The sequence below is a fragment of the Chenopodium album genome, chromosome 5 (genome assembly GCF_948465745.1).
Source record: "Chenopodium album chromosome 5, dcCheAlbu1.1, whole genome shotgun sequence".
In the NCBI taxonomy this organism is placed as follows: Eukaryota; Viridiplantae; Streptophyta; class Magnoliopsida; order Caryophyllales; family Amaranthaceae; genus Chenopodium; species Chenopodium album.
This window is the reverse complement of record NC_137838.1, coordinates 49,548,012-49,564,860: the sequence shown is the minus strand read 5'-3', so window position 1 is coordinate 49,564,860 and position 16,849 is coordinate 49,548,012. Positions and strand designations below refer to the sequence as shown.

At 35.8% G+C, this 16,849-nt stretch overlaps 2 protein-coding genes across 2 annotated transcripts in view; one reads left to right on the top strand and one right to left on the bottom strand.

Moving 5' to 3' along the window:
* LOC145630729 (uncharacterized) overlaps positions 1–5,270 on the top strand; it is a 30,692-nt gene extending 25,422 nt beyond the window's left edge. Inside the window, exons 5-6 of the mRNA XM_081682906.1 lie at positions 4,333–4,414; positions 4,521–5,270. Of these exons, the coding sequence (XP_081539032.1) occupies positions 4,333–4,414; positions 4,521–4,945 (507 nt within the window). The 3' untranslated portion in view covers positions 4,946–5,270. The remainder of the gene's footprint in view (positions 1–4,332; positions 4,415–4,520) is intronic.
* Positions 5,271–9,454: 4,184 nt separating this feature from the next.
* On the bottom strand, positions 9,455–14,181 carry LOC145632093 (glutamine synthetase, chloroplastic). Its single transcript, XM_081684371.1, has 14 exons — positions 13,956–14,181; positions 12,605–12,871; positions 12,374–12,413; positions 12,171–12,274; positions 11,983–12,031; positions 11,775–11,881; positions 11,273–11,360; positions 11,044–11,172; positions 10,874–10,948; positions 10,504–10,557; positions 10,371–10,408; positions 10,076–10,235; positions 9,904–9,964; positions 9,455–9,779 (listed from the first exon to the last, which is right to left on the bottom strand). Exons 2-14 carry the CDS (start codon positions 12,853–12,855, stop codon positions 9,640–9,642), a joined length of 1,296 nt encoding a protein of 431 aa, XP_081540497.1. The 5' UTR covers positions 12,856–12,871; positions 13,956–14,181; the 3' UTR covers positions 9,455–9,639.
* Between the last annotated feature and the right edge of the window lie 2,668 nt (positions 14,182–16,849).

The following is a 16,849-nucleotide window of genomic DNA, read 5'->3' as shown; positions in this document are numbered from 1 at the left end:
CTCAACCCAACCAATAATGGCAATGAAAGGTTGTTCATCATCGAGTTTGGTTTTGGGGAGATATTTTTAGGTGTCTACAGATTCTTTTAATGGAGATGTTCTTGCATTACAAATTCTGATTGAAATTCTCACTGGATGATAGCTAACTTTGTTTAGAGGAAGGATCAATATTAAAAATTGTGTGTGTGTGTGGGGGGGGGGGGTTAGAAAGAAATGTAGGTGTATGGTTAGGTTAAATGAAAAGTTGAAGTGGGGGAGCGAAGGGACCAACAAAGGAAAAAAGGCTTGCTTCATTTCAATTGCTACTCTATTTCCGCACATTAATAGTCTGAAATGGATCATGTCATATGCATTATGACTGACTCCCTATTTATGTCGATAGAGAATTATTTGTAATAAGAATTTGCCACATGGACTGGTTTGCTATAAAGTTATAAAAGTGGATTAGTCGTTTATTAATTTGGGATTCGACATGTATTTGAACCTGTATGAAAAAAAATTAGATGAAGGAAGTGCTTTCAAAACCTGCTATCCTTTTTCAAGTCTTTTATCTATGTTCAAATGATTTGACTTTTCAATTTGCTTCTATATTATGTCTTTCTCTCCTTCTATCTTCTCGTTATTCGTCTCAAGCTACAATTCTATGCCATAAAAGTCAATGAAGGTTAAACAAGTTCAAAGGTGAGGAATAGTGGTGCCATGGCGTGGTGGAGCCAAGATTTTCATTATGGGTGACTTTCTAAATTTCGTCAAAAACATTAAATACTACCTCCGTTACATATTATTTGCAACGATTAGACATTTTTCCTCTCTATTTTATGTCAAATCGTTGCAAATAATATGTAACGGAGGTAGTACAATCATAATTTTCTTGATACTTATTTAATCTTATATTTGAGTCATTCCTATTTTGAGAAAGATTTGTTACTCAAAAGGTATTAGCCAACAAAGAACTAAACCTTCTCTTACAATGATGTTTCCAAGAATTTCATCTTATGGGTTCGAAATGCTTGAAGCATGAGAAAAAGGAGTGCCAAATAAAATTACAATTTAAGAAGTTTAAATGAAATTTTAAATGCAACTTAAGGTGGAAATTGTTCAGTTTTGTGATCGTTAAAACTTTGGTGGGTGTGATTAATCTTTAGCAGTTTTTTTTGTTTAATGTCCTTGGTTGATCATTTTCATCTTTGGATTTTTCTTCCGGGGGTTTTGGGGTTGTCATCTTTCTAGCAATTATAAAATGCTTAAGGTAAAATAAATTTTTTTAAAGGAGTGAGTGCTTAATTAGGTCTGGGCGAGACGTTTTGGGTTCGGCACACAAAAAGCGCTCGAGGCGCACATGAGGTGCACAACTGCACATGAGGAAAAATTTAACCAAAATTTTTCAACTGCCCATATACCGCGCCTACTTCAAAAAGGCGCACTGACCCCCTAGGCATAGAACCCCTCTCGCTTCAGTGTGCCTTAGAGCTTTTTTATACATTGCTCAAGACTTGACGAAACTTAGGGGAAGATGCAAACCACTTGGCTGTAGCATATTTGCCTACAAACTACGTACAAGAATTTGTTTTTAGAGAACATGTGTTTCTTTTGTTCTTACCTAGCTCTACAGGTTGAGGATAAAGAGGATAGTAGGCAATTACATTGAAGGATATGAACCTTGTCACCACCTAGATGATTACTCCATATGAGCTAGGTATTTAAACATTAAAATCACCTTTTAGGATTGAGCCTTTTACACCATAAATAGATAGCTAGAGAGTGAAGTGTTGGCTAGAGATCGTGTAAGGATATTATGGTCTAATAAAAGGAGAGTTTATCATAAGCGTGATTCATTTAGTAAATAGTTAGAGAAACATAGTTAGGGCATTAGGGAGGGTGCATGTACTCAATAGTGGATTAGGAAAGTTTTTGGTGATAATTCATAAGTTGAATGGGGAAGTTTTTGGTGAAAATCAGCATGATTTACTTTATTATTCTTATTTAAATTATTTACTACCTTCGGTACATGTTTTGTGCAACATTTTCCAAAAACGGAAGCCACACCTTATATGAAACAAATTAAAACTTTCTTTCTTTAGTAAACTTTTAAAAATAAAATTACCAATATACCCCCTTACTTAAATTCAATTAATACATTAAAGCAAATTTTATTAAGTTATTGATAACTTAAAGGAAAAATGAAAACTAATAGTCCCACTGTTGTCAATTCTGTTCATAACAATTTCACCTTTTCAAAACGATGCCACCTTTTAACATCATTTTCTTAAAACAAGCCTTTTACCGGATAATGAAGTTGATAACCTGTTGGAAAAGGTTACTAGCCACGTGTAACCTTGTAATTGGTTTTTTAAATTTTTTAATTTTTAAAATATATAAAACAAAAAATAACAATCCAGCCCCTTCCCTAATCCCACACCAACCGGAGCATCCCCCTTCCCCGCTGTCAACCACTAATAATTGTAATGCTCATGTCGTCTGAAATTGGAGGTCGTAATTAGGGTGTGTGTGTGTGTGTTGGGGGGGGGGTCGTGGATGGTGGGCTAGTGGTGTCAAATTTGATCAAGTTATAATTTATGAAATTATATGTTCAGTAGACAAGTATTTATCAATTGGAGGTCTCTCTTTAACCGTGTTGAGGCTGAAGAACTTGCTTATAAAGTTGCTGCTCAATTTGATCTTATCGATCTTCAATCCATCAATTGGAGGTCTCTCTCTTTTACTCTGCTTCAATTGTTTTTTTTTTTTTTTTTTTTTTTTTTTTTTTTTTTTTTTTTTTTTTTTTTGGAATTTTTCTGAAATGTCTTGTTCAGTAGACAAGAATAATGGTATAAATTGGATGGATTTTTGGGGAAGAAGATGATAATGTTTTATGGATTTTTAAAAAAGAAGTGAAGTCTTTGATTCCTGGTATTTTTCATGGGTGCAATGCTGCTGTCTTTGCCTATGGTAGTACTATTAGCGGAAAAGCTCAATTTTGTATTTTATAGGGAGTTTCGTGGGTGATGGGGGTGTCGAGTTTATGGGGCACAGTGGCCAGGTGCGGGTGCAGATGAGGTTTCAAGTCAGGTGAGGGATATGGTTGGGAGTTCAGGGTGTGGTTTCAAGTAGCGGTTTAGTGGTGGTTATATGGAGGTCTGGTGGTGGTTATATGGAGGTCTGATGATGGTGGTTATGGAGGTCTGGTGGTGGCTATGGTGGGTTACCACTAAAATGGATTAGAAAAGTGGGAGGTAGGAGGAGATATGTAAGAAATAAAAAATAAATATTAAAAATAAAAAAATTTAACCTGTTAATGAGGTTACAAGTAAAAAGGATCATTTTGAGCAAATGATGGGTAAAGGTGGAATTGTTTCCAGATTTCGAAAAGGCAGGATTATTTTGAGCAGAAATAGCAAAGGTGGGATTATTAGTTTCCATTTTTCCTAACTCAAATTAATCTAATGATTTTCACTTAATTCAACCCCTCACTAATTAGAATAATCCTTTTCAACCCCAATCAACTATTGTACTTTCATTCTTCACCCATTTTTCTCCATCTCCTTCAACCATCACCTTCAATGGCAACCACCACCTTCAATGGCAACCACCACTACCACTACCACCGATCTCTACTCTATCTTCATCTACACACAAATTTCTCTCTCTTTGCTCAATTCCTCTCAATTCAACAGCAACCCTGCTATGGAAGTCATTGACGGGGTGGGCGGTCTGGTGGGTGGGTGGTGTGTGTGGTCTGGTGGGTGGTGGTGTGTGCTGTTTCAAATGCCCCCACTTTGTTAATTATGCTTTCCCATTTTTTTTCTTGGGCTTTGTGCACGTAACATGTAACGGAGGTAATATTTTTTATTGTTCATTTTTCTTTGAACTTTGGAAAACTAGTGATTAATAATATTATTATTATTATTGTTATTGTTATTGTTATTGTTATTGTTATTGTTATTATCTGTAAAAAGTGAGCAAGATCTACTTTTAAATTTGGTTTCTCCTGTAAAACTAAGCTTAGGAAACTTTGATATGTTAGTAAAGTCACTTAAGCTGTGACTTTTTGTGCATCAGGTTTAAGATAGTAGTGTAAGACTCTTCATTTGTAGACCTCAATAGCCTCACAACGGTGGAGCTTTATATTTGTTGGTTGTTTCACAGAGATCTGAAGTCACTCAGAAGAATTCCTTCTGTGCTGCATATTATTAGTAGTTCTTCTTCATGTACTTTATGCTGTCTTATTTGTGTGCAGTGTAATCTTAACTTAAATCAAATGCCTGAAATGGAAATTTTCGTCACGTGATAGAGTTCAATTAATGATATTCATTTGCTCATTGCAATATATAGGGGGTCCCGTATACAAGTTTGCCCAAGCGTGATAAGCCAAGGCGTGTAGATCGTTATTTTTCTAGTTGGGTTATCAAACCTGGTGAGTGCATCCAATCTTGCACCTTTAAATAAAATCTTGTCAATATTATTGCCTTTATATTCTGCAGATATATTTATTAATTTATAATTTACTGGTGAAAATGCAGCAAAGTCTCTTAGAGATGGACAAGTGACTGCCTGTGAAGTTACTTTGGTTCATTATGAGGACATGGGTATCCCTAAAGATGTGGCGAAGTTGGGTGTGAGGCATGGAATGTGGGGAGCTGTTAAAAAACTACATTTCGGCATGAGAGCATATCAAAATGCTCGGAAACCGGGGGTATCCCTTTCCAGGTGTGCCGTGATGGCAAGCATTACTACAAATATTTCCTTTGGGGATACCTCTGAGGGAGCTTCTGGTGAAAACGAGCAGAGCCAGTCTTTAGACCTTCAAACATGTAAAAAGCTGGGCATCATAGACTGGAAATGGGTTCTTATAGGAGGAACTGTAGCAGTGATTTGTGGACTTCAAACAGGGGTTCTTAGAAAAGCTTTGTTGGTTGGAGCAGGGAGGAAAATTTTGCGGAGCTGAGATACATTTATCGGGAGTTGTAATTCTTGTATAAATGGTAGGATAATGTATCTCGCGGTATCCTCAAATATTCATTCATTTAGTGTTAACATTTTCTTCATGTTCGTGTAAGAGTCTCTTTGTAAAAATTACTATGTATTTGTTCACCCTCCAATTCTTTGTAAGTTGCAGTTAACCACCGGCTTTCCATTGTACTAAACCATCAGTAGTTTTTATATGTAAGGTTGAAGTACTTGTTTGTAGTTGTACGGAACCTTAGCCATGGAGTACATCCTATTCATTTATCTGATACTTGTTACTGTATTAAGGAGCTAATGTTTGATACTATCTTTGGTGAACTCCAACTTTTTCATTTTCTAAGTGGTAAACATTTTTAAATTTTATTATCAATGGTAAACCTAAATTATTGTTTACCATTGATAAGTGTTATTTCCTTAACTATAGTTAATTTCTTATTTTTAAAATTATATTGAAAATATTAAAAAAATAATAATTAAAAAAAAAACCAACCCCTCCTCCAACCCACTGCCCAGCCCCCTCCCCCAACCCAGCCCCTTGTCGGCGGCCGGAAACCGGCGAACTACCTCCACTTACTCCGGCGACCCCTACCTCCTCCCTCTCCTCTACCTATGACACCTCCACACTCTCCTAAAACCCAATCCCATTTCCCCGACATGAACCAACAACTCCCTCGAAAACCACTTTCCTCCCCACCGCCGGTGTCCAGACTCTCAACCCTGCACCGGCGAACCCAAACCGCCCCTCCCCCTACCATCTCCACCCTCTGAAACACCACGTTGAACCCCAAAATTAAAAGCCCCAAAATCGATTTTTAGGGCTTCGATGTTGGGGTTTTAAGGTTTCGCGTGGTGATTTTTGGCTGGGCGGCGGCGACGTGGGCTTGGGGGAGGGGACTTGGGCTGCCGGCGAAGGGGATTCGGGTTAGGCGTCGGTGGTGGCGAGGAGGCTAGGTGGGTGTTGTGGGGAGGTGGCTCATTAGTGGGGGGGTTAGAGGTGGTGGTTTGGGAGATGTCGGGATGGGTCAGAGGTTTCGGGTCAGGCGTCGTCGACACCGGGGGTTTGGTAGGGGTGCCGGCCGCCGGCAGGGGGAGGGGAGGCTTGGCAGTGGGTGGGGGAAGGGGTGGTTGATTTTTTTAATTTTAGTATAATTTTAAATTGTTAAAAATAATTAAAAACCTAACTATAGTTAAATATTATTGTTAAAAAAAAAAACCTAACTATAGTTAAATTTTTAATAAAATATAATAATTAATGTCATAAGTAATAAGTATAAAAAGTTAGAGTTTACCAAAGATAATTTTATAAAACTTTGTTTACCACTTAGAAAATGAAAAAGTTGGAGTTCACCAAAGAGAATTTCCTTTTTTTTTTATATCTCACAAAATAATACCTACCCTTTTATTGCAATTAAAGAAAAATGGAGGCAGTATTTCCATTATAATTAGTAGTCTTTGCAACAAACTGTAATCTTGACAAGGAGAAAAGGGCTTCATGGCCATCAAAATCGATTTTGAAAAAGCTTATGATCGATTACGATGGTCCTTCATTAGGGATACTATGGTGCAAATGAATCTACCTATCTTCATGATTGAATTAATTATGGAATGCATTACGACGGCCTCTCTTCAAGTCTTATGGAATGGGGAACCTTCTCCTAAATTTAGACCCTCAAGGGGTATTAGACAAGGAGACCCCTTGTCTCCCTATCTTTTCGTGATGTGCATGGAGAGGTTATACCAAACAATTGAAGAAGCAATAATTCAAAAGAAGTGGAAGCCAATTCGGGCGAGTCGCGATGGTCCTCTTCTTTCCAACCTATTTTTCGCGGATGATATTATATTATTTGCGGAAGCTAGTATTGACCAAGCCGAAACAATCCATAATTGCTTAAGGAGATTTTGTGATGCATCAGGTCAGAAGGTAAGCCTTAGCAAATCACGAGTTTATTTTTCAAAAAATATGAGCACTGAATCAAAGGAAAATATCAGTGTGGCTCTTGGTATGGAGGCAACTGAGGACCTAGGTACGTACCTTGGCATGCCCACCTTAACGAGTCGAGTGACGAAGGATACCTTTCATCACTTGTGTGAGAAAATTGACAGAAGACTTGCGGGATGGAAATCTAAGTACCTTTCTCTAGCAGGAAGGATAACTCTTGTTAATTCGACTCTCTCGACGATGGCAATGTACTCTATGCAAACTGCCAAAATTCCAAGAATGACTTGTGAAGAAATTGATAAAAAAAACTCGGCAATTTATTTGGGGAGGAAGTGATGAACAAATAAAGGTGCATTTACTCTCCTGGGAACTGCTTCAAAAGCCGAAAGAACAAGGAGGAATTGACATATATTCTGCTAAGCAAGCCAATGCTGCGTTTCTCACCAAGCTTGGATGGAGGGTCCTAGCAGATCCTAATGCTCTTTGGGCACGTGTGTTGAGAGCCAAATATTGCAAAGGTAGATGCGATCTTGAGATGTTCGAGCCAAAAGTTGGAATGTCAAATGTATGGAGTGGAATCACAGAAAATGTAAAAGTGATTGGGGAAGGTGTTAAGATTGCGTCTGGGAATGGAAAAAACACATCTTTCTGAAATCACAAATGGTGTACGGATCAGCCATTAAGAGACTTAGCAACCCATCCAATTCCTGAAGAATTAGCAGCTGCCACTGTCCATGACATGTGGGAAGAAGGAATGGGATGGAGATGGAATATCTTTAGCCCGTTCCTTGAGTCTACTTCGCTGAAGATCATCCAAAATCATGAGTTGAGAATCGATAGCAGTTTGGGGGATTTGGTGTATTGGAAAGATGGAAATAAAGGCAAATTCTCCATTCGATCTGCCACAAGAATTATGAGGCACGAAACTGATATTCTTGATGATAAGTGTTGGAATGCGGTCTGGAGTGCTCCCTTTCAGCAAAGAATCAGAGCTTTTTTATGGCTTGCTTGCCATGATAGGATCCTTGGGAATTTGAATCGATTTAAAAGAAAGTTAACTGATGATCCTAAATGTCATATCTGTGGTGCGAATGAGGAGAGCACCATTCATATCCTTCGAGATTGTCCTAGAGCTCGTATGGTGTGGAGAAAAACGCTTGATCCTTCAATAGCTCAGAAGTTTTATCATGGCAATGCAAAGGAATGGATCACTATGAATATAATCGATCCAGATCAGGATGATGAACCAAATTGGGTGACCTATTTTGGAGTGGCAACTTGGTGGATTTGGCGTTGGCGAAACTGCTATGTCTATAATAGACAAAAAGAGCTGCCAATTGACTTTGGTGCCTTTCTCCAAGTCAGATACGAGGAAGCAAGAAGGGCACTTAAAAACATCATAGGAAATGCAGGGGAAAACAGAGAACAGACAAAGAGAAGTGAGACTTTTATCACTTGGAGGGCTCCGGATTATGGTTGGTACTCACTGAATTGTGATGGTGCTGTGAAAGGGTGTCCAGGGCCTGCAGGAGGAGGAGCATTAATAAGAGATTATAATGGCACTCTCATCTCAGCCTTCCACGCAAACTTTGGCTACTGCACAGCTTATAGGGCAGAGATTATGGCTCTTACTCGAGGCCTGGAAATGGCTCAAAATCTGCAAATTGAGAATTTGGAGGTTCAGCTTGACAATCTTGCTTGTGTTCAAGCTCTAAACATGCAGAAAATTCCCCGAGGTGAAAATGTTCATGAACTTGCTTACTGTCAAAAGCTATTGAATGATGAGAGATGGAATGTGAAAGTTGCTCATGTATACCGTGAAGGCAATCGAGCGGCGGATTGGTTGGCCAACCGCGGAGTTACTCAAGACTCTCCCTTAGAATTTATTAATAATGCTCCACTAGATTTAAGTCGTATTTTGGAGGAGGACTGTAGAGGCGTGGCTTTCCCACGACTCATCCCTCCGTAGGTAGTTTCTTTGTTTGTTTATTTTTTGTTCTTTTATCTTGCTCTTTTTTGGAATTTCTTTCCTCCTTTGAATCAAAAAAAAAAAAAAAACTGTAATCTTGACAAGATCAGGGTAACAAAACCTGGACTTCAATTCCTTGACCTTCATCTCATGATCCTGACAACACACGGTCCATATAGAGTTGCTCAATTATTGACGTGCTTGGTTATCTTTGCTCAATTAATTTATTTATTACAAGGTCATCAAAGAAGATAGGGAAGAAGCATATTAATTTTAATTAAAATGCCGATGTCTAATCTATTGCAAGAACTTGAATAATCGTAAGCAGAAACAAAAGTAAAATCGATCAATTGTTGATTAGTATACCTGATAAAATTGACCCATACTTGATTATATGACCCGAAATGCCTTAACCTTAAATTAACTAGCTGAACTTTAACCGAAATTAATTGACACAATTTGACTTGATCTGATCCGACCGTTTTGGGTGCATTTATAAGTGCATCCAACGATTCAACCACAAATCAAACCAAAAGAAAACCGTTATGAAGCTTCATAAGCAAAATTTAGATAGGTAGCTCTCAAATCATAACATGACATTGTGTTATTCATGAACTCCAAAACAAACAGCTCAAAAGCTGGGAATAAGAGAGAAAGCATTCACATTCCCCAGGAAACTAAAAAACTAAAAAAATTAAGCAAAGTTCATTCATGAAACATTCAATATTGGCCCTTATAATTAGTAAAGGGTTTGTTGGTAATGGAACTAAACATTGAGAGAGAGTTTTTGAGCTGCAAGTGCCTCAGCTTCAAGTGTGGGTTCCCAAAGAATTGTTGTCTCAGCTAGCAAACCTGTTACCACATATGGGTCCATGTTTGAAGCCGGTCGCCTGTCTTCTAAGTATCCTGTAGAGAATCAGGACATTAGTACAATAAGGTTTATGTTATGACGGTTGCTTTACATTGGTGCAACTTTCTCACAACCCCTTTAAACCATGTTACATTTACAATGATTGTATGACTATCTTACCTTTCCCTTCCTTTTCTGTATCACGTCCTACACGGATTGAGCAACCACGATTGGCAACACCCTGAACAGGTTATTTGCATAATATTAACACTTTGAATAACAGATTAACAATAAGCAAATGTTCACCTAAATACAGCCAAAACAAAATGTGAAGTAGAAAATGGACTTATACCCAAGAGAATGTGTTGATGTCTGCAGTCTCATGCTTCCCAGTCAACCTTCTTTCATTCCCTTCTCCGTATGCAACGATATGATCTCCATGGCGTAGAGACAGATTCAAAATCGCCTTCTTTATCACTTCATATCCGCCTTCTTCTCTCATTGTCTTTGTACTAAGTTAAAACAACAGTTGCATTCATTAATATTAAACTTGAAATATTTTCAACAGGTTAAATTTAAACAATCACAAGACTATGTCAAACAGTACGAAAAATGAGAAGAAAAATGTAATGAAAATTTCAAGTTACCTGTAATTGGTATGGCAACCTGCACCATTCCAGTCACCCTGTCGAAAAGGTGGGTGTTCGAGAAATGTTCAAATTTATTATATATATGCTTAACAAAGAGCTGATCACTAATACAAAAGCATAATAGTAGTACCTCAATTGGCTTTGGATCAAGTGTCAGAACTACACCAATTTGTTCAGTAATCCTCTGTTTGAAGGAAAATAAACCAGTTAAATACTATTAAAATGTCTCTGATGTTATGATTAGTCGGTCATATTTACTGGACCAAATTGGTTCTGATCGAGTCAGTTTCAGACTTTCAGTCGGAGACTAGTACAAAATGGCTACATTTTTTCCTGCACACCACTGATATAGTTTAGATGTTTTGGATAATTGGGTACAAATTAGTTTTCTCGAGATTTGGGTATGGCAATAACTATCCTATTGTAATTACTTGTAAGTATCCACTATAACCGGAATTTTATGTCATCAAACACCAAACATTAAAGTGATTGGTGAATACCTCAAGTATATATCTGGCACACCAGACATGATCTCCAGCTTCAATACCAACACTAGGACCAACTTGGAATTCCCACTGCAGGAGCAAGTAAATGTAGCATTTGTCTAGTTAGCTATAAAAAATGATGAATTACTGATGATATCCAAGTTACAATGGTGTAAGAAGAAAACCTGGCCCGGCATAACCTCCCCATTGGTTCCACTAATGTTAATTCCAGCATACAGGCAAGCTTTGTAATGAGCATCAGATATGTCACGTCCAAAAGATTTTTCAGCACCAACACCACAGTAGTATGGACCCTAAAAATGCCAAAATCACAATTCATAAGTAAACATTGTTCTATAAGCAGAACAGCGCATCATGTTTAAAAGAAATGTCGGTTTGAGGTAATTGACAGACCTGGGGACCAGGATAGGCTCCTACAGGCCATCCCAAGGGCCAATTAACATTTGGTTGAAGCAGCGTGTATTCTTGCTCTATCCCAAACCTGTAGAGGCATAATTAGTATATAGAACGAAAAAAGGGCAGAGTAAAAAGAAATTTTATCTAGCAATTTGGAATCCTATAAATGTTGACAGCCCTGAATAATTTTGCAATGTGCATGCTTCGACCTGAAGTCTAATGGGACCATCTTTACAGTGAAATCCTCTGAAAGTTACTGAAATTTATGGTGATATTGCTACCCTCTCGTCCCCTAACACCGCCCTACTGCAAGAAGATCTGTGCAATGATTCATGAAAACTACAGGGAAGTGGCAGTCTCTATTTCCTAACAAGTTTCCCTTTCATTTCTATTTTATTTTCAGCTGCTAACTTCTTTCAGGTAACTTCAACATTTGATTTCGAAGTGATGACTATAAGTGTAATCAGAATACGTATTGTCAGTGAAGGAAAATTCATACCATGGAACCTCAGAAACAACCTTTTGGTTGTTGAAGATCTCAGCAGCTTTGTGTCGTTTATTAGTTGGGATTGGTTCTCCTGCAGGTGTGTATGTGTCACAGATTACCTAAAATACAGTATAGAGCAATTAGGATTGCAATCTTATATGATTAAACTTCATGTAACATCATAGTTATGATTATCTAGTTCTGTCTATATTTAACTCACCAAGATATTGTTACCACCACGGAATGGATCCTTGAAAATTGCTTGGGGGCTGTAGCGAAAGATATGTGACAACAATAACTTAATCATCATACACTAAAAATCTCAATCCCGGGAACATACTTGCTTCGAAAACAAGACAAGAAATTTGTGAAACATTATGAAGGTTTGTAGTTGTCCAAAAATCTTACTATAAGATTACTTCACTGTCTTCTCCTGGTGCTTGCCCTGTGCTTGAGCCATCATAGTTCCACTTGGGAAGCTCAGATGGATGCTCAACAGGTTTCGATATAGTCTGGTGCATCAAGAAATATTTTTTAGGAAGAAATTGTGAAATAGCTACAATATTTAAACTATGATTATCTATCAAGCTACATTGTCAATGTCACTATACCCTTGATTTGCTTCGAAGATCAATTCCAGTTCCTCCAATCCTGTTCCAGAGCACAATTCCAATTCAATTAGTTCTATAATTCATTACGAGCCACCAGCCTAGCTTTGCTACAAATGAACAAAAAACAAGCATAGCCGTACAACTATAGTATAATCATTTTGATGCTACAAGAATATCATCTAGCCTAAAGTCGTCAAAGTTTCAAAATTCACATCAGGAAAAACAATATACCAAATGTATTCTGCAATAATCTTGTCAGTGTATGGACTGACATCCAAATTGAGTAGTTGCTCCACCCTGTTTATGGTGCCGCTGTCAGACTTGAGAGAAGAACATACTCTAAACTTGGTTGAGCACTTCATAGATCCCTTTTGACCTTGTTTTAACAATATGGAAGTCCAAGGGCTTGGGGTCATTGAACTTGTCAAACCTTTCGAGAGTTTCATCTGACATTGCATGCTAGGTGCAAGTATTTGTGCCATGTTTGGTCACTCCTCCCTACGAAACAAACATATCAATAACAAATATTAGAGGATTACATCTGTAAATTACTCTGAATCAGCGACAATGACAGTGAGCATATGTTTTAAAATTCAGTCTCAGTTTACAATCAACTTAAAACAGCCTACCATATCATATCTTGTATTATCTGATATGAGTTCATTGAAATATAGAATGAATGCAAACTGAAATGTTAGTCCTTAATATCTCAACTTGGATTTGGACTAACATTTCAATTTGGACCACAAACATTAAAGCTTCCCATAATATAGCTGAGCTCTACACTAGCACACGGATATATCTCTTACTCGAGTATCCACAACTGAGTAAGATAATATGTACAGGTAGAAGATAGCAGGACGATCTAGTCATCTACGCAATTAAACTCACTCATTAGGATAGTAAAACATGCTTTTTGCGATAAGGGACACATTTAAGTCTGGAATAACCGAGGGATTATTAACATACCTCAAAATGTTCAGAAGTACTTAAGATGAGAAAATGACATCAGAACAACTATAAACACACACAATTGAAGTCCATTAATTGTGCCACTAATGCTTATATAGTATTAAATTGGTATTAGTACTTTGTTTTCTTTATTTGTTCTCTAATTAAAAGCAAAAAACATCCAAGAAAATTCTTTTTGCTAAATTAATACCAGTACTAATTTCTTTCTACTTTAGCCAACTGATCTTCACAGCTGATCATAACTTCTTTGACCAATATTTTAGTACAAATTGAAAACGATTCCGTTTCGCAAAATTCAAAAAAACAATAACAATCCTGATTGGATCTAGCCAATGCCAAACTCTTGGAACAATCAGATAAACAAAATCAAGCTTCTGACCCGAGAAAGTCGTTGGAGTAGTACTTAAGACCTGGGATCAAATATCTCTACGACGAACAAAAAGAATGTCATTTACAGTACAACACTATAGAAAATACAAAATGATGCCAACCTTTTAAATTTCTATTAACCAACTTTTCCATGTCATTAACTTATTAAATCCCTACTTTTAATACATAATATAAGTACAACACTAAATACAATGTAATGCCAAAAAAAAGTAGTAACTACCTGAGCTCTTAATCAGTTGGAGAAATAAAAAAAGTTGGTGAGAAGATTGAATGAGGAAGAACAGAAGTGAGAAAACAAAGGTTGGTAATATTGGATAGTTTAATAATATAAAAATAGGAAGAAAAAAAAATAGTGAGATTTGGCTTTTGCAAAGTAGATAGGGGTGTTGCACATTGAGTGGTGAAAAAAACAGTTTGAAAGATGCTTTGGAGGCCTCAAGAGAATCTCTGGACTATATTTATGGAATGGAATGATCATCGTCATGTTGGAAGTTAACTTTATGATAAGGTTTCTTTGTCTTGCTATTGTCATATTGCCTTTGTGAATTCCACGGATAATACGGGGATGATTCAATTTTCAGCTTTACAATTTATTATATTCAAGTGATTTTTACTTATATGAACTAAACTGATTTTATTTGAACTTATTAGTACTTATTAGAACTTTTTTTTTTGCCCGGATTAACCCCGATCACAACTTATCTGAACTTAATTGAAAATAAGGTGAATAGATAAGGGCATTACTCCTTAAATTTTTTTAAATGTACATTTATCGAGACTCAATTTTGGCCATTGATATCTTTGATTGTTTATATTTGTAAAAAAATATATGAAATAATTGAATTATAAAAGTAGATATCGTGACTAATCTAAAGATATACTAATGTATAACTATAATAATAAAACTAGTTTCAGTCACAATATTTTATTAAAATTTACAAGAATTTATAATTAAAAAATTATTCCCTTAAAAAAGTGTGATAAAGTTTATTTTAAATTTTTTTTCTAAAAAGTAAATTTTAGACTGTACCCAATATACAATATGAATATCTTTTTAATATATAACAACTTATTTTTCTATAAGTAGTTGCTAAAAGACATATTGATTAAGGAGGAAAACATTGCATTACATTGTAATTTCTTTCCTAATATTAAAAGATGTGGAAGATTTGGAGTAGGAAGAAAAGAAAATTAGTAAACTAATTTTTTCCTAAGATGTTTTTCAATATATATATATATATATATATATATATATATATATATATATATATATATATATATATATATATTATAAACCAAATGTTAACACATGCATGTTACTTTTTATTCACATTTAGTACTCTCTTCTTATTTTATGACTTGCTCTATTTTTCTTTTGCGACCGTATTTATTACTTGTTCCATTTTTTTATTTTGTATACCTTTCACACTATTTACCAATTTCTTCTTTCCTAGTAGACCCCAACTATCATATTTTAAATTTTCTATATTCTCTTTCTTCTCAACTATCATACTTCATTTTTCCACTAACCCTACTTCTTTCATATTTTGTTACTTTCTACTATTTCTCCTAAACTTCAGCATAGGGAAAAATGGAGAATGTATATCTTTATAGATTTTATGAGTTACGATTTACTACTTATATATATATATATATATATATATATATATATATATATATATATATATATATATATATATATATATATATATATATATATATATATTAAAATGCATTAGTTTGACTGGCATATTTGCCGAGATTCAATTTTGACCATTAAATTGTAATAAAATGTAATTATAAAAATAAACATTTTATTTTGAAGAAAACGACTAGTTGTAGACACCCATTTGTGTCTCCCCAAAACCAAACCCGGTGATGAGTACCTTTCGCGTCTAATCATAATTGAATGAAGTGAAAGTGTGGAAAGTCTAGTGTTGTGGATAGTTTTAATTTATTTTCTCTTCTCTCTGTTTTTGAAAACCAATTTTAAGAAAACATCCAATCCAGTTTGGTTTATCCATAGTAAGGGTCCAATAATGGTGTAGTTGGATGGGGCTTGAAAAGAGCTTTCCAACGATATATTATAAGCCCAATTCCGATGAATAATGAGGAAGTTATGGCCAAATTACTAAATTGGGTCCGGTTTGATCTTTATATGCGGCCCAATGATCTAGAGGAGGGCCTAATATGGATTTATCATTACTAATGCAATTAGAATTGATTTTAATCTTCTAGATTCTTCTAGAAGGTTCTTTATCATTCCTAATTCAATTAGCATTGATAAATTGACTTTGGTTGACTTTTTAGAGTTTTAATCAGAATAAAAGAGTGTTTTTAAGAAAAATACGATTTTGCCCTTATGTACGGCTAAATTTTATCAGAATTAAGAAAACGCGTGAAAATAATTTCTAGCGCCTGACGACAAGGATTAGCGCCTGGCGCTAATGCTTGGCGCCTGGCGCTAGCCTTAGTGCCTGGCGCTAACTTGTTTTATCCTCGTCGAAACTTTGATTTGTTTTTCTATCCGTTTGGCATATTTTCACTATAAATAGCCTCCTAGAACCTCCGTTTTTAATCACCAATTCTCATCCAGAATCTCTTGATTACTCTCTCTCTATCTCTCTTTTCTAAACCAACCCTTTTGTAAATACAATTCCGCATTCACAAGACCAAGAAACACCTAGCATAATTCGAAGTTGCCTTCGCCCTAGACGTGAAAGGTTTTAATTTCAGAGGGTTTGGTCCCAAATCTCTCTTTCAATTATTTAATTTAATTGTTGTTTTATTATTTTCCTTGAAGTTACTAACGTGTGTATTTTGTTATTAGAAAGAGATACGAGACATTCAAGTAAGTGCTTTAATTGATTTATTGTTATTTATGATTTAGAAATCATGTCTAGGTTGTTATTATGATTCCTAGTGTCAGTTAGGGCGTTTTGATCTTCCTAGTATCATGTTTAGGGTAACAACTATAATCTCTATTATCTAATATGACAATTATGATTATTATGATGCTTCCTATTTTCTTTCCTAATATTCATGTTAGTATCATGTTGGGGTTAAAGCTTTGATTTTTATATGTTTAGTGACATGCTAGGGTTTGTTATTAAT